General features: G+C 44.0%; 1 protein-coding gene across 1 annotated transcript; it reads right to left on the bottom strand.

The window, feature by feature from the left end:
* Positions 1–16,195: 16,195 nt before the first annotated feature.
* Positions 16,196–19,929, bottom strand: LOC119827770 (disks large homolog 5-like). The gene is made up of 4 exons (XM_038349639.1): positions 19,727–19,929; positions 18,687–18,870; positions 17,421–17,536; positions 16,196–16,283 (listed from the first exon to the last, which is right to left on the bottom strand). Exons 1-4 carry the CDS (start codon positions 19,903–19,905, stop codon positions 16,196–16,198), a joined length of 567 nt encoding a protein of 188 aa, XP_038205567.1. The 5' UTR covers positions 19,906–19,929.
* Positions 19,930–20,574: the final 645 nt, after the last annotated feature.

Genomic DNA, 20,574 nt, shown 5'->3' with positions numbered 1-20,574 from the left:
TCTGCAGGGTCCTTATTTTAAAAGATTACATTTTGATGGAGCTGTGGAGCTGATTTGGATGAGGCGTTTCTCTGTCACTTGCTTTGCTTTTTTGGAAACCTAGGGGAATCTGTGCCTTTCCTGCTGCGCTCTGGCTCCTTTGGTAGCCAGCCCGCCCTGACCTTGCTGTGACCGCATTGTTCGTGTTCGCAGTCATTCCTGTTGCTCTTCGTGCACAGAGTTCAGTACTGTGAGGCCACGGTTTCTCTGTAGCTTCCAGTTAGTGACTGAGGAGAGCCAAGCTAGAGGGAAATGGTAAAAGGAACAGCTCCTGATCTTGGTGCATCCCTTACGTTAGGACAGGAGAAAAAGAAACACAGCCAATGGAGGAAAACTGCTGTCAGTGAGAGGCGTGAAGTCTGCCAACTTCGCAAATGAAAGTACATGAATAAGTTTTCCAGGCTGGAGCAATTTGTCTGTCTCTGGGCCTTTATTTCTTGAAATGACCGAGGGACCGCATTTCAGATGGGCTAGGTTGAGTCTTCACAGCAGCAGTTGCAACATGTCAGCCTGTGTGACCGCCAGTCCTCATAAGTGACACCTCCACAGCAGAGCATGAGGGCACGCCTAACAAGCCCGCACATGATGAGAGGGAGAAATGAGAAAATCTCTTCCCTCACTGCGGTCTGAGAGTAGCAAGAAGTCAGGCTCAGTTGTGCAGAAGTTAGAAGTTTCTGTAAACACAGCTTTGCTGTGAATGCATAGACTTGAAAGTGCACTGGTATCCAGCAGATTGGGCCGTGGCTCCTGCAACTAAAAGCCAGTAGGGACTGGAGAGAAGGCTCATGGGTTAAGGCCAAGAGGACCTGTGTTCACTTTCCAACACTCACATAGTTCACAGCTGTCTGTAACTCCAGTTCTGGGGTTCTCATGCTTTCTTCTGACCTCTGTGGACACCAAGCATGCATGTGGTACACAGACACGGACAAAACACCCATACAACTAAATAAAATTCTTTTTTAAAAAGAAGATAGCCAATAAACACGTTGTACCCACTCAGTGGAGGCTTAAATTAAAATATGTAACCAGGTTGCTTGGTTTTTTTTTTTTTTTTTTTTTTTTTTTTTAGAGCCCGTCCTGGAGCTAGCTCTTGTAGACCAGGCTGGTCTCGAACTCACAGAGATCCGCCTGCCTCTGCCTCCCACCCAGGTTGTTTTTTAACCAGTGAATAATGTACAGTTCTAGGTAGCCATTAGGCTGAGGCAAAGTAAGTTAAAAGCTGCCAGAAGTGTGTTATACATCTTATGTTACATTTCTTTGTTTTTTGTCAGAGGTGGGGATGTATTGAACCTCAAGCCTTGCACATGCTGGGCAAGCACTCCAGTCCTGGTTTGGATCTCCAGCCAGCACATTTTTAATAGGATAGGAAATCTTACTGCTCTTGGATGCTCCCCAAGAGATCTTAGAAAGCAAAGCCACTGCTCAGATGGATAGAGCAGGGTACTGGTGAGAATGAGACTGTCCCGTGCTCAGATCAGTGGCTTTGGAAATTCCACTAACAGACTCTCTGCTGTGGATGAGTTTCATAGCAGAGCAGATGCCTTGATGTAGGTCTGCTGTGAACACAGTGGAGCAGAACATCTGATTTGAGACACCTCAGGAGAGAAAAGCATGAGCAGACTGCTGGCCAGTGATTGGTTGCAGTGGGTGTGGTTTTGTCCTTAAAGCAACTGAGCAAGTCTAAAAACTACCAAAGGATGGCAAAAGCGGGGAGCACGGGGGTTGGTGTGGGTTGGGGGTAAGGGGAGATGGGGAGAGAAAAGGGAGAAGGGGAGGATGGGGAGAGCTTGGGGGAATGGGATGGTTGGGATGGAGGAAGGGTGGATATGGGAGCAGGGAAGTAGATAATTAAATTAAGGGAACCATTTTAGTGTTGGCAAGATACTTGAACCTAGAGGGGTTCCCAGGTGCCCACGGGGATGTCCCCAGCTAGGTCCTTGGGCAGCAGAGGAGAGGGTGCCTGAACTGGCCTTATCCTATAGCCACACTGATGAATATCTTGCATATCACCATAGAACCTTCATCTGGCGATGGACGGAGATAGAGACAGAGACCCACATTGGAGTACTGAACTGAGCTCCCAAGGTCCAAATGAGGAGCAGAAGGAGGGAGAACATGAGCAAGGAAGTCAGGACAGCGAGGGGTGCGACCACCCACTGAGACGGTGGGACTGATCTAATGGGAGCTCACCAAGGCCAGCTGGATTGGGACTGATGGAGCATGTGATCGAACCAGACTCTCTGAATGTGGCTGACAATGAGGGCTGACTGAGAAGCCAAGGACAATGGTACTGGGTTTTGATTCTACTGCATGTACTGGCTTTGTGGGAACCTAGTCTGTTTGGATCGTCACCTTCCTAGACCTGGATGGAGCGGGTAGGACCTTGGACTTCCCACAGGGCAGGGAACGCTGACTGCTCTTAGGACTGGAGAGGGAGGGGGAGGATGTGGAAATTTTTAATAAAAAAATTAAAAAACAATCAAAGGAATACCAGCTATTAGTCCTGTATTAAACAGAAAAAATTAAGGCCATTCAGATATGACTGGACTCCCAAACACTTCCGAAGCTCCATGAGTGGACCGGCTGTGTCTTGAGCTTCGCCAGTGCCTATGGATTCCTTATCTGCAGTTAGGATAGTCAGGTTCAGCCATCAGTTCTTGTTTTGCTAGGACTCAAACCTTTATAAACTCCGAACTATCATGAATCATAGCTGATGGAAGCTCCACTCTTCTCCCATACCATTATCATACTTGAGAGCTTGAAAAGTTTTAAGTCAAGCCAGGTGGTTGTGGTGCACGCCTTTAATCCCAGCACTCGGGAGGCAGAGGCAGGCGGATCTCTGTGAGTTCGAGGCCAGCTTGGTCTACAAGAGCTAGTTCCAGGACAGGCACCAAACTACAGAGAAACCTTGTCTCGAAGAAAAAAAAAAAGAAAGTTTTAAGTCAGTTCTTCAAAGGATTCTGCACATATGTTTGCAACGCATTCATATACAGCCAACAATTTTTTAGACTTGTATGTATTAATTCATTAGAATGACTTGCATTGCTAGGCTAATAAAATGAGATCATGCAAATTCATATTTTCGTGAAGCTCTTTTTTTTCCAAAAACCAAAAATTTACATTCAAGATTTTTGGTGTCATGATTTTACGTAAGATAGAACTCTTAACTTTGGGCCATTGTAAGTGGATTATGGATGTTACGGTGATTGAAGTCTGGGCTGGATTTTGAGGTTCTTGGCCTCTTCAAGGAACTGAAATAAAGACTCAAACATCGCAAAAGTACCCAGGAAACTTACTTTAAAGAGAAGCCACTGCCCTGATTAGAACGGAGCCCCCATGGGAGAATGTACTCAAAGGCTCCAGGTTATTGTTGGCTTCTTTTCATGGGGTCTTATAGAAGGAGGAGTTTGCTTAGGAGGGATGTAGTTTGGATGGTTCTCCATTTTGACTGACAGACTAAATGACATAAGCACTCTATACTGTGCTTGCACCCAACATGCATATGATTTGAATCCTGCACACTGCATACTCTGTAGTCATCGGACAGTAAAAAAGGGGGTTATCACCTACAGTTTACTTGGAGGACAGTCTGTTTTATTGTGCACCCAATGTTGGCCTTGTTGTAGGGTAGAGACCAAAAGATGACTCACCGTGGCTGAAGTCAGAATTGAGTCTGAATTAGCCTCGCTGGGGACTGTCTGGAGAGAGTCACTTCTCCCAGAGCACTGCCGAATGCATTTTACACGGGGCTTTTAAAGGCAAAGAACACGGTAAAGTAAGCAAGCAGTTTAACAAAAACCAAAACCATGCAGTTAACTGGGGCATTTGGCCCCAAGTTCCTGGAACGGTGCTTGGGTACTTTCCCACTGGATTTTTCATAGCAGGAGCATAAGGGGGTGTCTTAGGGTTTCTGTTGCTGTGAAGAGACACCATGACCACGGCGACTCTTATAAAGGAAAACATTTAATTCACTTACCAGTTTAGAGGTCAAGTCCATTATCATGGTGGGACACGGCAGTATGCAGGCAGACATGGTACTGGAGCAGTAATTGAGATTCCTACATCTTGCCGGCAACAGGAAGTGGGCAGTATCCTGAGCATATGAGACCTCAAAGCCCACCCCTACGATGACACACTTTCTCCCACAATGCCACACCTACTCCAACAAAACCACACCTCCCATAAGTACCACCCCTTTTGGAAGTCATTTTCTTTCTAACCACCACGGGGATGGGGGTGAGGGAGGTCAGTTTCAGGTTAAACCAAATCTGGTTCCACTTGAGCTAAGAGGGAGGGACCTTTGCTTTGTCAAAGGCCTCCCTACTTTTATTCCTGGCTATAACCAGAATATGATTTAATAGAATGTTTAATGTTGATGGTTATTGAGGAGAAGGTAAACATATTCTATTGTTTAGAGTGGGGTGTGCACATAGTACATGCAGGTAATGGTCTTGGGTAATCACGTGCACTATTACAAGAGGGGTTTACACGGCCCAAACTCAAGTCCAAAGTTTGCTACGCTATTCCCTGTGCTTGCTTGTCTCACGGACAGTAGTATTCTTAGATAGGAATTTGCTGTTTTTTCTAGTTTGATGATTTGGATTTGGACTCTGGGTTTTCTTATCGTTAGTTGAGGGATATAGTTTTGAGTCTAGTATCAGTAGGACAAAGAGGGTTGGTGCTCTTACAAGAGTAGCTGAGCTCATGGCTGGGAAGGAAGTCTGATGCTTAAGGCCAATGAGCAAACCTTGTTGTGAGAACCCAGCTGTGGAAAGAGTAGACAGGTGTTCTAGTTATTGCTCTGCTGCTGAAATAAAAAGCCATGACAAAAGGCAACTTAAGGGAGGGTTTATTGTTTATGGTCTCAGAGGGAGAATCCAGAATAGTGGAGGAGGCATGGCAGTAGGCAGCCAGAGCAAGAAGCTGAGAGATATTATCTTAAACCACAAATTCAACAAAGCAAAGTGAACTGAAAGTGGGACTCTCAAAGCCTGTCACCACGGCAGTGACACAGTGACACGCTTCCTCCAACAAGACGAAAGCACCAGCTGAGGACCAAATGTTCAGATGCCTGGAGCAAAAAAAAAAAAACCAATCAAAACAAGGTATTCTTTGTCATTCTTTGTCTTCTTGGCTCTTTGTTTTGTTGTTTTTTGGAAAGAAAAAGAACATGAAATTAAGTGTGTAAAAAAGTGGGAAGAGCTGGGAAGAGTTGGGGGAGGGGACATCATGATCAAAATATAGTGTGTAAATTTTTTAAAATTAAAAACAGAAAATAATAGCCCGGTGGTGGAGTAATGGATTAATTAAAATTGCTGCGGATCCCCAAGTGGCTGTAGCGGCAGAAACACTACAGGTCAAGAGGTGGCAGTGGGTAGCGGGTCCTGGAGCAGCCAGTCCCAGGTAGGGATGTCACATGAGACCACGCTGCAGGTCTCCGAAGGCTGCAGCTGGTCCTGGGCAGGGAACCACGCAACTAGCGAGAGACAGAGACAAGGATAGGCACGCCATGCAGAGTGAGGTTGTTTTTAAATGGTCACATCTGCTTTGCATGTGGAACAATCACATGGCCTCAGCCACACACATTACATGTCGGCCTGCAATGGAGCTTTACCAAGAGCCAGCAGGACCACTGAGGCTGACCTGATGCCCACAGTGGGAGAGTCTCTAGCTGAGTGGCCTCTGCCTCACATCCTTAGGTGCCATTTGTCAGAGATCAGCCTCAACAAAAACACTTCTCGCCAGGGTAGAGGCGTGGGATTTAGAAATCACACATACACAAGGGCACAAAGCTGGGCATCACCTCCACACAATAACACAGTAATAAGTTAATAATTCCAATGTCTGCCGTAAGTATCCATATGAAGGTATTCACATCAAAATTGAGATGGGTGGGGAGACCTAGGCCAAGCTCCTGTTCTTCTTCCTGTTGCTGGATGGGTCACGTCCAGTGTTTGTTGCCCTGATCCCCTGATGTGTCTCATTTGTGTCCAACAATGTCCTATCTAGATGCCTTCAGGAAGGCAGCTCATACGCTGGTGTAGCAGATACCACCACAGCTAGAATCCTGAACTTTTGATCTTGAACAAACGTCTCCTAACACGTAGTTTAGATGCTCCTAGCAGAGTGTGATCTACTGATAGTTGGTCCATCTGGCTTGATTAAGTGTCCTCCACACTATGCTGAGTTACAGGAGGTAGGGGGCAAAAACTAATGAAAATGGATGAAGAGACCTTTCTGAAAGCCTGATAAAGTATCAAACGTTAATAGTTACCCCCGAATGGATAAACAGTACCCATTCAGTCAGTCAAGAAGCAGAAAGCGTTTTGTTGCTGTTGATAAGCACTAACCCTAATGCACAGGGAGTCTGGGATTTTGTTGAGGCAGCACGTCCCTGGGCAGCCGGAAACTCTACCGACACCACACCCGCTTCCCACTTCCTCCCGGGCGGACGTTGGAATTAAAAAGGTACGCACCACTCACGGCTTTCTATTTACTATTTTCTTGACAGAATCTCACTATTTACTTTTCTTTCCCCAACGGAGAGTTTCCGAAAACTAGAACTATATTACAGAAATCTTAAAGGACAAACGAAGTGGGAGTGATATTCTCGATAAGTGACCCAAAGAGCTCTGTGGCTCGTTAACGGATGGAGGTTTTTTTCCCTATCCTGAACGCTCGCCTTACTCATCAGCAATTTTAAGGAATTACCGCGTGGTCATAAAGAGGCAGAAGGAAGGCCTGACCTTGAACAGGAACCATCTGTTCCTGTTTTCCTTGTTGCTCACATGCTTCTAGCCCATCTGTGGGCTCAACAGGTCGGACAGAGCCAGGGGCAAAGAGGCCAAAGAAACAACTTCCGTTAGCCTGGGTTTCTCTAATGAGAAACAGTGATAGGGGCGTCGAAGAAATGATTTTTAAGGCCCCCTTCTGCTCTGCTCAGATGTGGCTTTGAGTAGGCTATTTCTAGCTGATTTCTGTGCTTGGGTGAAATTATTCTCGCTTGTCTGCCTGAGGAGCCGGGAGGGAATAAGTGAAGTGGAGGCAATTCTCATTCGGGCCTGTAGGGGGAGCCAGAGTTCAGCTGTGTTGACAGCTCAAGGCCAGGCCAGCTTGCAGCAAGCACTGTACAGCCAAAAGGATCTCTGGGTCCATGTGTTCTCATTCCCAAGGGGCAGCCTACTTAATGTGAATTTCTGGAGCAACTGACATTCACTGGACCTTCATCCGGAGGTCTGGAGCAAACACAGTTGTTAATAACTACTGGTCTCAGTGATATTTCTCATGGTCTGTGTCTCAAAGTCCCAGAGGCTAACAGGACTTCTGTGGCATAAACTGGCTCTGCCCAACATGGTAACCCTAAGTACATGTGGCTTTTCCCACTCAAATGGTGTTTAAGAAATTATTTCCTTCATAGTCATGTCATCATATTTCACGTGGACATAAACATAAACTATGCCTTGTGGCAGCTTCTGTGGCTTGCAGGGGGCCTCTCTCTCTCCCTGGGAGGCCAGGGAAACCTTTGGACATGGAGTACGGTTGGAGAAAGAACACTAGAGCATGTCCTCAGAGAGGCTCTTTTTCTGCCCCTCCCCTTTTCTGGCTGCTCCTGTCATGATGTTCTGCTTTAACCACAGACCCAGAAACAAGAGCCAGATGACCATGGACTAAACCCTCTGAACCCATGAGCCTAAAGAAACCTTCCCTTCTTTTAAATTGTTTCAAGTGTTCGTCACAGAGACGAGTGTGCCATCACAAGCTTATGTGGAACACAGTGAGAGGGACTGGGGAAACTGTGTCTGTTATTAATGCTGACTGCTCCCAACAGGGGTACAGAGAGTTCTGTCCTGTCCCGATACTGCGCTCTCTCTCTCTCTCTCTCTCTCTCTCTCTCTCTCACACACACACACACACACACACACACCACATACACACAGACACACACTCTCTCTCACACAGAGACAGACATATAATAGACATATAGACCTTCACACACACACACATGAACACTCTCACACACATATACACTCTCACACACATATACACTCACACAGAGACACACACTCTCTCTCACAGACAGACACATAGACAGACTCTCTCTCACACACACATATATACACATACATACAGACAGACACATAAACTCTCACAGAGACACATAGACATTCTCACAAACATATACACTCGCACACAGACAGACACACTCTCATACACACACACACTCACACACACACAGTTTTGAAAACCAGTGGTCTTTGGCATCTTTCGTCTCATCCTGGAATAGGAGATTGATTTCAGGGTTGGTGTCTAATATGTGATGGAGAAGCTGTGCTGCGGTCACAGCCTCACAGAAGAGAATAATTCAGCTGTCAGAGCACATAGGGACACCAGAGCAACTGGTCACAAATCCCATAGAATGAGTTCTGGCCTGGTGGAGGGAAGCACTTGAAAAAGCATGCCCTTGCTGCAAACATAGACAGGCCTCCCATTCCCATCTGTCCTGCTCACTGGGATCTGTGTGCCATTTTTCACTCCAAGGAGCTGAAGATTCCACTGACCTAGGGTGGTGAATGTCCCACACTGTGCCCCAGCTTGGTGATCCTCATATGAAATGTTCCTCCAGCTGCAGATGCTGAGGGCTTGGTAGCCAATGGTTCTAATCAATGGGGTGGTCCTTGATGAGTGATTGGGAAGTGGTGAAGAGGGGCTGTGGCGGAAGTGGGAATGGCAGAGGCTGCATCTGGCCCTGGCCCTTTGCTAGAATGCTCTTTTCTCTGCTTCCTGTCTGCGATGAGGTGAACAAGCTTCTCCGTCACACACTGTGTTGGGTGTATGTTCTGCCAAGCACACAGGGTAGGACCCTCTAGAACTATGAACCAAGTACACCCCTCTCTCCCTAACACCTTCCCATCAGAGTGATGAAAACGGCCTCACCCTCAGCCAATGTTCTCTTCCTGCTCCTCTGCCTAGCTTCACAAACAGTGGTGCCCTGTGGCAGACTTTCAGAGGCACCCAACAGCCATGTCCTGCTTTTAGTGGCCCTGAGTAGGAGAATGTATGCCCAGGGCACCAACCCCGTGAAGCTGGAAGGATATACGCAGCACAAGTTCTAATAGGTCTCACTAATTAAAGCCCAGAGTCGGATATTGGAGAAAATGCTGAGAGATCAGAGAGATGAAGAAAAAACACAGCCACCTTACCTATCAACTTCCCAGTCAAAAAGAGAGCGAGTTCCTCTCTCCTTCACTTCCTCTCTCTGCCCAGCTATTTCACTTCCTGTCTGCGTGTACAGACCTCCAGACCTCTATGGTTAGATAGTGGCTAGTTCCACCCTCTGATCTTCAGGCAAGCTTTATTTGTACAAGATATCACCATATGTCCCATTCTGTCTAAAAATTAAAAAGATGGTTATAACTAATATAAGGAACACTATATACAATAAGTACAATAACTATATATAATATATATCAAATATTTCAACAATGTCTTTTCCATTAACAAATGGCAAATTTAGAGAAAATATTCCATATCCATCTTACCTTGGTGAGTCTTAAAGTTGTACCTAATTTACTTTCTATCCTAACTTGCATTACCCAAACTATCTTTTTATGTCTTTTAACCTTATACACTTTACATTTCTTTAGTGAATTCTTTTCCTAATATGGTAACAAGAAAAACTATAACTATAAAGTCTTTAATTCCATGAGAGACACAAGAAGGAAATAATATTACTTGAGTAAGCAGGAAGCATAAGCAAGTGACTTTGAAAAAAATGTGAGAAATGACAGAAACAGCTGGTTGCCTGGACAGTCACCCAAGGTTTCTTTGTAATGTTGGGGCATCCATCTTCAGCCTATAGGCCTAGCATATCAGACAGACTTTTATGCAAAGCAGGATATTTTGAAGGACAATCCTACATTGTCTTGGCAAAGTTTGACAGTTCTTTTTTTGTGTCCTCTTTGTCCAAAGTGTATAGCATATTGTCAGCAGTCGAGGCAAGAACACTGTTTTACCCAGTGGCTAACCTTTGTCATAAAGAAAGTAAACTCCATGTGGAGTTGGGGTTTTTTTTTTTGACACCCATTATCTTTCTGAAGTAATTTGATGCTGTCAGGAGCAGATATTTCTCATTGTCCTCATTGTCATCAAAAAGGAAAAGAACCTATATTATTAAAACATCTTAAACGTCACATTCTGTAGATCTCTGAAGTGTTTGAAGATGCCTGGTAAAGTTCAATCATGATGAGATGTTTGATGGGGTTGGGAGGTCAATAAATGAGTGATTGATAATTTTGATTAATGGATTTTTTTCCAGATGATTGTCATTAAGTGTTTCTATAGTTGAATAACAAGGATGATTTTTCATGTCATTGGTTATAGTCTATGTAGAAATTATGACAGAATCTCTTCATATTTTAAGTTTATTGATTTCATTAGGTTGTCTAGGTACTTCATTGAAGCCTTCTTCTATTTATGATGGGTTATGTTTAATTATTAGTTGGTGTTCAGGTTGTTTAGCGGTATTAGGTTTTGGTGGGTCTTTTTTAGGAGTAATAGTATTTTTGATTTATTTGGGGGGTACATTAGTTGTATTTGGCTACACCACTGCTATATCTATGGAGGAGTACCCTGAAACCTGAGTATCTAGTTGATTGGTGCTGGGGACTTAATCAATGAGTATTTTTATGAAGGTGGAAATATTACTTTTAACTAACTACTATGAGGGGATTGAGATGGTTCAATATTGGAGTTCAATAGTTTAGGTGGGTGAGTGGTTTATGATAGTGATGGGTTGGGATTAATGGGTGAGGGGGATGTTGGGGTAGCTGCCTTGTATAGTTGTTCTGCATGTTTAATAGTGGTTTCTGCCTGAACTTTATTTATAGGTGTATTTATTATTATTGAGATTACTCAGGGTAATTAAATGCCTAATAGAATTGGGATAGATAGGAATGTGATTAGGAATGACAGGAAATATAGTTTAATTATTCCTTTTTGGTTACTAAGGATTGTGGAGGTATAGGTGTGGAAGGTAGAGGTGATTTTGGGAATAGCTTTTTCTAGTCAGATTAAGTTAAGTAGGGTTGGGGCTGTTTTAAAGCTTATGTTGAGTGTTTTGGTGAGGAGGATGCAGTGTATAATTATTGGGAAGTAATATAGGGAAGTTGAAAACAGGTTGGCAGGTGAGGGTTTATTTGGTGAAAGGTTGGTGGTTAGGTTGTTAAGTTCTAGTGTGATAGAAAATCCTGCAATAGTGATTAGTAATGCTATAGTTTTTAAGTATCATGGTATTGTTATGATTTGGATAGTTGGTGGTGGTATGTTTTGTGAAACGAAGAAGCCTGCTATAATGCTTCCTAGAGCTAGACAGTTAATTGAGTTTATTAGTAATGGGTCACTTTCATTAATAATAATTGAGAAAAGGAATGGAGGTTTAGTTATTAAAGCAAAGTAGATTATTCGTATGCTGTGAATGGCTGTTAGTGAGGTGGCTACTAATGTAATTAAGACAGCTTAGGTGTTGGTGTAGCAGGTATTAACAGCCTCGATGATTAGGTCTTTTGAGTAAAAGCCCGTGAGGAAAGGCATTCCTGCGAGGGCTAGGCTGCCGATGGTTAAGCATGAGACTGTAAATGGTATGGATTTTGCCAGGTTACCTATTTTTCAGATGTCCTGTCCATCATTTAGGGTATGGATGATGGACCCAGAGCATGTGAATAGTATAGCTTTGAAGAATGTGTGTGTACAGATATGTAGGGAAGCTAGGTGAGGTTGGCTCATTCCTAGGGTTACTATTATCAACCCTGGTTTGCTTGATGTGGAGAAGCTATGATTTTTTGATGTCATTTTGGGTTAATGTGTAAATTGCTGTGAATAAGGTGGTGGTTGAGCCTAGACATAGTATGGCTGTTAAGACTGTACTGTTGTTAGAGGTAACGGGATGAAATCCGATTATTGGGAAAATCCCTGCTACAACTATGGTGCTTGAGTGGAGGAGTGCGGAGTCATGGTGAAGCCGAATTGTGTTGATTTACCTGTGGCTGCGATAAGGAGTCCTATTAGACGATGTTTGGGTTGTCCATTAGGAAGATTTGCTGTAGCTCTCGGGAGTTGGAGTGTAGGCATAATCAGGCTATTGCTAGAATGAAGCCAATATCACCGGTGCGTTTATAAAGAAGGACTTGTAAAGTTTCTGTGTTTGCATCGGCTTGACCATATCATCAACCAATTAGTAAGAAGGATATAATACTGACACCTTCTCAGCCAATGAAAAGTTGGAATAAATTGTTGGCTGATGTAAGAATAGTTATAGTAGTAAGGAACAGTAATGAGTACTTGATGAATTGATTTAGATTTAGGTGTGGGTCTGAATACCATGGGGAAAGTTCTATAATTGATCAGGTGACAAATAGAGCTACTGGTAGGAAAATAATTAAGAAATTGAGTTTGAAGCTTAGTGATAATTTAATAGTGCTAATAATAATTCAGTGTCAGTTGCCAATTAGCAATTCTGTGTTGGAGTTAAAAAATGAGGTTAGTGGAATAAGGCTAATAAAGAATGGGTATTTGATGCGTAAGTTTACAGAGTTGGGGAAATTTATAGATATAATCGTATTAGTAAATGAAATAAGTATAGGGAAAACGAGTAGCATGAACATAAGTAAAATTGAGGACGCAATTGTGTTTATTACTTTCATTTGGAGTTGTAGTAAGGTAGTTTCTAAAACCAATGTGGCCCAAAGGCATAAGAGAGAGCCTCTGATGGCCCTGGCCATCACAACATCGATGGGACTAGGGGTGGCCGGGACTGCCTAGGCACCTCATCCCTGGTGATTTTACAACAAGTAATGGGAATAATCCTCTCACAGTTGACACTGACCTTAGAAAAGACAGAGACTGCATTACGTTATTTACAAAAGTCTTTGGATTCCTTAGCAAGGGTAACCTTACAAATTAGGAGAGGCTTTGACTTGCTGTTCATGGAACAGGGAGGAATTTTCAGGGCACTTGAGGAAGAATGTTGCTTCTGTGCGGACCATTCAGGATAGTTACAAGAACCCTAGATGAGTTAGAAAGATATTGATTTAAGTCAAAGACCCCCTGTGAGACCTGGTTTAATTGGTCTCCATGGCTTACCACACTCATCTCTTCCCTAATTGAGCTGATGACTATTTGTTTATTGATCTGCCTTTTAGGCCCATGTGTTCTCCAAAGGCTGAAACAAGCATTCCAAAAAAACAGGTATAACAGGAACAACTCATGGCCCTTAAGTACATTATGATAGGCTCGATACATCTCACTCCACAGATGAACTCTCAATTTGAGGGTGTCAGGCCGAAACTCCGGATAGGGGTGGCACTGACCCATACTCTCTCCCCAGTGGGCTATTCTGGCTTGGTGACTGGGGCAGGGGATGGGATATAAAACAAAAAAGGAGGAGATGTTGAGTCAAAATTATCTTAGGGCCTATACATCAAGGCCTTTAGGACAGAGAAAAGCCTGTCTCAAGTTGAAGGATGGTTTCAAAGCTATCGAGTGAGGATATGACAGCAAAATCTAGGTAGATGCCCCTCCAGCCAGAGAGCGGGCTTGGGTGTTTCTCATTGGCTGGAGGTACCACCACATCACACGATGTCACTTAATCTATATAAGATGACACTCAAGTAATAAATTGAGTTCCTTCTTTGACTTGACTCCCTATCGTGTCTGATTGTCCTGTGTGTGGGGCTGCAGAATGGGCGGGTAGTGCACTCACCTTTCCCTGGGGAATAAAGCTAAAGAGGCCTGGCAGTAAGGTAGTTTCTAAAACTATTGGTCAGTTTTGGGGCACAAAATTCCTAACAAAGGGCCACTAATAAATGACAAGGTATCTTCAAGGACAAAAAGCTCTTAGGAACATCTAGCTCCTTACTTGGCTATTTTAAGGGTATCTGTTCAAATTCTGCTATCACAGCACATTTCTGGAGCTGAGATCTGCCCCAACTCTTTATATGACTTAAGATGAAGCCCCTTCTGTAAAATGGAGTTTGCAAAGTCAGGTCCTCACAGGGCCACATAAAGAAACTAATTTGAAGGGAATATTATTCAGACAGGCAGCTCCTCAGTCCCTGGAGTGATTTCTTGTTGTAGAATATTAGTTGAAGTTGTGTTACATTCTTTTATGCTACAGAATATTTTCCCCAATCTTTTTATATTTTTATTAAAAAGAAAAACATCACTTATTAATAAATAAGTGATACATAATGGTAGTCATTAAATTAATGTTTGAAAGTTAGGTACACGTGTTCTCATGCATACACATATGCATTATGTATATGTATTTCCTTTTCAACATATTCAGTAACTCCAGTTCCATGTGGAATCCATTGCCCTCTTCTGGTCTGTGTGGGAACTGCATGCTTGTTTTTCATAGCCAACAGGCAAACTATCATCCATATACATAAATTAAAAAGCACATGAATCTGAAAACAGTGTGTGAAATAGGTAGTCAAGGTAAGAGCACTGTAAAAGACGCCATGTCCCGATGTGTTTTAAAGGTGATTTTCTCTGCATTGCCATTATAACTAGTGCTATAATTCAAGGAAAACAGAAGCAGATAGCTTTGGGTTTCCCTATTTCTTTTATACTCCAGAAATGAAGGTCCTCATTTCCTGAGATGCATTAGAAAACACAGGTTAGCCAGGCGGTGTGGCACAGGCTTTTAATCCCAGCACTCAGGAGGCAGAGGCAGGTGGATCTCTGTGAGTTCGAGGCCAGCCAGGTCTACAAGAGCTAGTTCCAGGACAGGTTCCAAAGCTACAGAGAAACCCTGTCTTGAAACACCAAAAGCGAACAAACAAACAAACAAAGAATAGTAATCACAAAGATTTTATTAGTTAGACTTTTACTGTTTTGTAGAAAATATCTGACAAAAAAAGGTACAAAGAGAAAATGCAAGTATATTTCTCAATAATATATGTACAGTCTTGTCATTGACATGTATATATCTAGATCTATTCTTGGAGTAGCAAAAATGTGACATCAGGTGACAAATACGGATCTTTTTGCATGAAGTGGGTATCCATGGAGTAGGCCACGACATCACATTCAGGACACCTCCCCTTCGTAGCCCTGTCTGGCTGGGAACTTACAACGTGGCCAAAGACACCTGGAAACTGAACAGATCCATCTCTGCCTGCTGAGTTTTGCAGTTCCAAGAGTGTACCACTACATCTGATTAAAAATCTAGTTTAAGAATGAAGAGTTAGAAATTACTCTTTTATTTATGAAAATAGTCATTTGACTCACTGGGGTTTTAAACAGGGGATGCAGTATATACAGTGTATAGCCTTAGCAAATATCAAATAAAAAACAAGAACTAAAGAACCAAGAAATAACAAAACCTCAAATGGTAACAAATAAAACAAAAATCTTAATGCAAACAAACCTAAACCCAAAAATCAAGCAAAGAAATTTACACTAAAGAACATTTTCTTCATGCAGAGTGAGTAGCACTGTTCCACCCTGTGGCCAGCCTTGGGCACAAATAGGAAGGCAGGCACAGATTGTCATAATCTTTTCAAGATAAGTGCAGCCAGGCCACTTTGGGGCTTTGAAGGTCGGGCGCTCAGTTATCTCAGACTCGTTCTCAGCCACAAGCTTTCAGAGTAGCGATGGGCAGAGTGATATCCTCCCTCCTTGCTGCTGTGCCTCACTTCCTGGGGGATGTCGGCTTCTTCGTCATTCCTGATGGCATTTTCTGTATGTCAAGCTTCTTTCTGAGGGTTTTTTTTTTTTCTCCAGAAACAGTGAGTCAACAGGCACAAGGCTCAGATTAGGGATAGGTCACCTATAGGTAGGATGTTGATATTTGCCTCAGTGCTGAGTTTACAATTAGAAAGACATGTCTTGGTCTGAGGAGGTCTTGATCTTATAGTGGAGCAATGGGTTTGGGTTGTCTGTGGCTTTATTCGGCCTCCTCAGTCCTCTGAAGGGGTTCTGTGAGAGAAAAAAAGGCGATCAGATCCAGAAGCTCCTTACTCTGGATCCTTACACTGGCTAGACACAACCAGGGTCTATTCACACATAGGAAGCCAGAGTCAAGGAAGAACATCCACCCCACAAGTCCCGTGGGTGCTGGGATAGGATGCAATGGTGGCTCACTTGCCTGTGCCCCTTAGTGCTCCTGTTGCAGCAGCTCTGTTGGCGGGAGGCTCTCATCCTGTGCTGAGGATTGCTCTGGCTCATGCTGGAGATTCTCTGACCTGGAGGAGGAAGGCAGTTAGGGGATCTGCCATGTCAGCTGCCAAGCTGTGACCTCACAAAAACTAAATTGTGCCTGACACTCAACATTGATCTTTTGACAGTTGTCATTAGTTGTATCCCTAAGAAAGGAATGTCACAGAGCAGCTGGGCCTTGAATTTCTTTCAACCTTTAACAAGTGTCACAAGTTGCTATGGGTACTGTATGTACGGTGTGCTATGAGAAAGGACAGGACTTTCTCCTGCAGCCCAGGGACATCATTATGACAAAAGTAATAGCCTGTTAAAGGCATGGATGACAGCATAGCAGAGAAAACACAGTGTTCATGGTGACGTGCTCATTGAACACCTCATCTTAGAGACAGAACACAGCCTTGCAGCTTAGACAATGGGACAACATCATGGAGCTTGCTCATGCCTCCTACCTGGAAAGAACCTTGTACCCAGGCAATATGAAATATGGAGCCTGTCATGGTGAAGCCACATTTCCTGAGATGTATAGCTGAGAACATGGGCCCTTCAGGGATTCTTTAATTAAAGAAAATACCCTTGTTTTTCTCAGGACTCCAACTGGGAATCTACATCCTGGTTCTCTAGAGGATTCCTTTGCTCAACACTCTGTGAAGTTCTGACCAATCCTGCAGCAGAGACATCTGTCTGGGTTCATCCTGTCAATGATTAAACCTATTATATCCATAATACAATTTAAATGGCAAATGGTCAAAGAATAAAGGCATCTAATCGTGACCAAGGGTGGGACTCTCAACCCTACAGGTTATGACCCTCAATGAAAATGTCATTTTATTCAGGCATGGTAAGTAACACCTTTACTGCCCTAGGCTGCAGAGGCCGAAGAAAGCAGAGCTCTGTGAGTTCAAGGAAAGCTGTCTTGGAATAAACCAGAGAACTCGGAAGGGAGCAAAGCGAACACAATTCTGCAGATACACTGAATATCAATCATACTATTTCCTAGAGGGAAGTTCTTCTGCCCTGGACCAGCACAATACTCTGAAGTGTTATTTCCCTGGTGATGACTGGGAGCATTGCCCATAGGCAAAGCCCACAAAAGGCAAAGTTCCAAGGTAGAAGAGCACCCAACTACCCGCATCCAATTACTAACTCCCTGCCTGGGCTGATACCTCATCTGGGAGACAGTCGCGTGATGTTGCAGATTTACTGCCAAATTCTTTTCCTGGTTTACTAGCTCCCTCTGCTTCACTGGGGACTGCAGACTTTCCTCCAGACTCCGCTGCTCCTGTTCATTAGAAAATCGTGTACTTAGTGGAGAGTTGAGCATAGGCAAGAATATACTCTCACGTAAGTGTGAGCATACACAGAGGATCCAAAGAGCTTGCTGGTCATTCCAGCCAAAACAGCAAGCTTCTTGGAAGGGAGAATGCCTGTTGCAGGGTAGGGACTGACAAACACAGTGGTCTCCCTAGCCGCCATCCATATGCATGGTGCATGGTACCACTCACTGACCTCCAAACCCACAGAGAAGGACAGAGAGAGAGAGAGAGAGAGAGAGAGAGAGAGAGAGAGAGAGAGAGAGAGAGAGAGAGAGAGAGAAACACAATGAGGTGGGGATAAAACGATATCATACTCGATGAACATGTGAGTTTACACTGAGAACACAGCTCTTTCAGAAGAGTCTGGTGACTCTGCTCCCCATCTCCTGGGACTAAAATTGTACAGAGGGTTGTGCTCTACTTGGCCAAACTATGTTGAGGTGATCGAAGAACTTTTGGTTTGGAAGCCCCAGATTTCCTACCGCAACTCTCCCTTTCCACATCCCTGACAAAAGGTCATTTCCATACTGTTAAGTTCCGTGAAGGGAGACACATAGTAAACACTGATTGGAAGATTCCCACAGAGCTTCCTGTCAGTGTAAATCAGGTGTTGGGCACGGTGATGCAGAGAATAGGAGAAAGAAAGCTCGTATGTCACCCAACAAGGTGACAAAGGGAATCACTCATTTGACACTGGCCAGTGGCTTTTCTCCTTGCAAGCTGGCCCCACCCCGCCATGATTTCATATGAACCCTGCACAACAAAGGAGGCACAGGACCTAAAGCTCACTCCCTCAAGTCTGTACATAGCGCCCCTCCCATCATAATGACCTGTAGGTGTGTGACGTGTGACCACCCCACCTCCCTCATTGGACTGTAGCTTCAAGCAGAGCAGCAGGGGTTGTTTGCCATTTGATTCTCACAAGAGACTCACGCCCAGAAGCACTGATGCATGGACACAGACGTGAACACGCAGACGTCATGAAAGTGGCAGGGAGTGAATGTGTGGACGGACGAAGTGATGAGTTGAAGCGCAAGTACGTCGATGGGTAGACAGGCTAATGTCACACAGTGGAATGGTGCTGGACATAACCCTGACCCAGCTGCTCGTCCCTACCTGATGCTCCTGGGTCTGCAGGTCTCTGTTCTCTTCCTCTTGGTCCTGAAAGACCAAGTGCAAATCCTCCAAGTGCTTCTGCAGCAGGACCCAATACTCCAGCAATTTCTTGTTCTCCTGCTTCAGCAAGTCCACCATATCCTCCATCTGATACTTCTCCAGGAGGAGCTGGTACTGCAGATTGCTGGAAACACCCTCTGCATCGTTAGCCCCTGTCATCCTCCGCCTGCCACCCCTGCTTCCATGCCCCATCAAGCCTACTGGTCCCCAGGTTTCTGAGGGTGACAGAGACAAGAGTCCTATACATGTGTGTCAGCTGCATTCAAAAGGCCAAAAGCGGAGAACAGGGAATTCCAGAAAAAATCAAACTACTTCTGAAAACTCCAACAACCAAAGAAATTCAAGAATCTCTACTAACAAAAGGGGTCCCCACCTGCCTTTTACCTGACCATGGTAAATGGGTCAACATCACCAGGAAAGGGACAAATACCTTCTGATGGAGGGTTAGAGATCCAAGTGGTGGAGAGGTTCATGGCAATAGGGCCTTGCCCGAGACCCTGCCTGATACACCATTCATGTTGCAATTTGTTCTTCTAGCTAGAGAAGGGGTTCTCAACCTGTGGGTCATGACTTCTTTCATGATGGAATTACTCTTTTACAGGAGAGGTATCTTAGATATCCCGCATAATAGATATTACATTATGCTTCATAGCAGTAGCAAAATTATAGAATAGCAAGATAAATAATTTTACAGATGGACGTCACAAAAACATGAGGAACTGTATAAAAATGGTCACAGCAATAGGAAAGTTGAGGTCCACTGATCTAGAGGCTACTAAGTATGACCATATAGGGCTGGGTGCAACTCATAGTCTCTTTCACAATTAGCAAAGCTGAGTGCAAGAGACACAAGTCCAAGAGCTGCTTGCTAAGAGGCAGAAAGGCTGGAACCAGAGCCGTAGACTCCTCGGTCCAGAGACAAAGAAAGGCAGAGATGGTCATCCCAAAATAAAGTGGTCCCTTGTACAGCAGGCACTTACCAATAGAATAATGACTTCTTAGCGAGCTCATTGAACTTTTCTGTGACTTCGTTCTTCTCGTCCTCCAAGCGCTGCAGGTCTGACATGACCCTCTCATGCTTCCTCTTCAGCTTCTCAAATAAAGGATTTGGCTTGCGATAGGACCTGGACCTGGAATCAAAGAACTCCTTGAAAAACATCCTCACAGATCACATGAATTCAGGCTGTGTTCTAGACTAAGGAAGCACAAATGGATGTCACATCCTGTTTCCTATGTACTGGGAACTTCTGGTGCTTATTAAATGTGCTATTCTGACCCTAGGCCAGCAGACGCTGTGTGTTTAAATGGCGGATGGTGGCTGTATGAGCTCTCTCAGTAGGCCGGCTAAAATAACTGACTAAGATGTTCGCTAGTTCCAAGGGATACAGATAGGAAAAAAAGAAGTCAGATTCTCACTATTTGTTGATGATATGATAGTATACATAAGTGACCCCAACCCCGCAACAGACAAAGGTCTGATCTCCAAAATATATAAGGAACTCAAGAGACTAGACTTTAAAATGCTAATGAACCCAATTAAAAAATGGGGCACTGAACTGAACAGAGAATTCTCAACAGAAGAAGTTCGAATGGCCAAAAGACACTTAAGGGCATGCTCAACCTCCCTAGCTATCAGGGAAATGCAAATCAAAACAACGTTGAGATACCATCTTATACCTGTCAGAATGGCTAAAATCAAAAACACCAATGATAGCCTTTGCTGGAGAGGATGTGGAGTAAGGGGTACACTCATCCATTGCTGGTGGGAATGCAAACTTGTGCAACCGCTTTGGAAAGCAGTGTGGAGGTTTCTCAGGAAATTTGGGAT

This window comes from Arvicola amphibius, chromosome 12 (assembly GCF_903992535.2).
Source record: "Arvicola amphibius chromosome 12, mArvAmp1.2, whole genome shotgun sequence".
Taxonomy (NCBI): Eukaryota; Metazoa; Chordata; class Mammalia; order Rodentia; family Cricetidae; genus Arvicola; species Arvicola amphibius.
The sequence above is the reverse complement of the archived record's forward strand: the minus strand, read 5'-3'. Positions and strand labels throughout refer to the sequence as shown.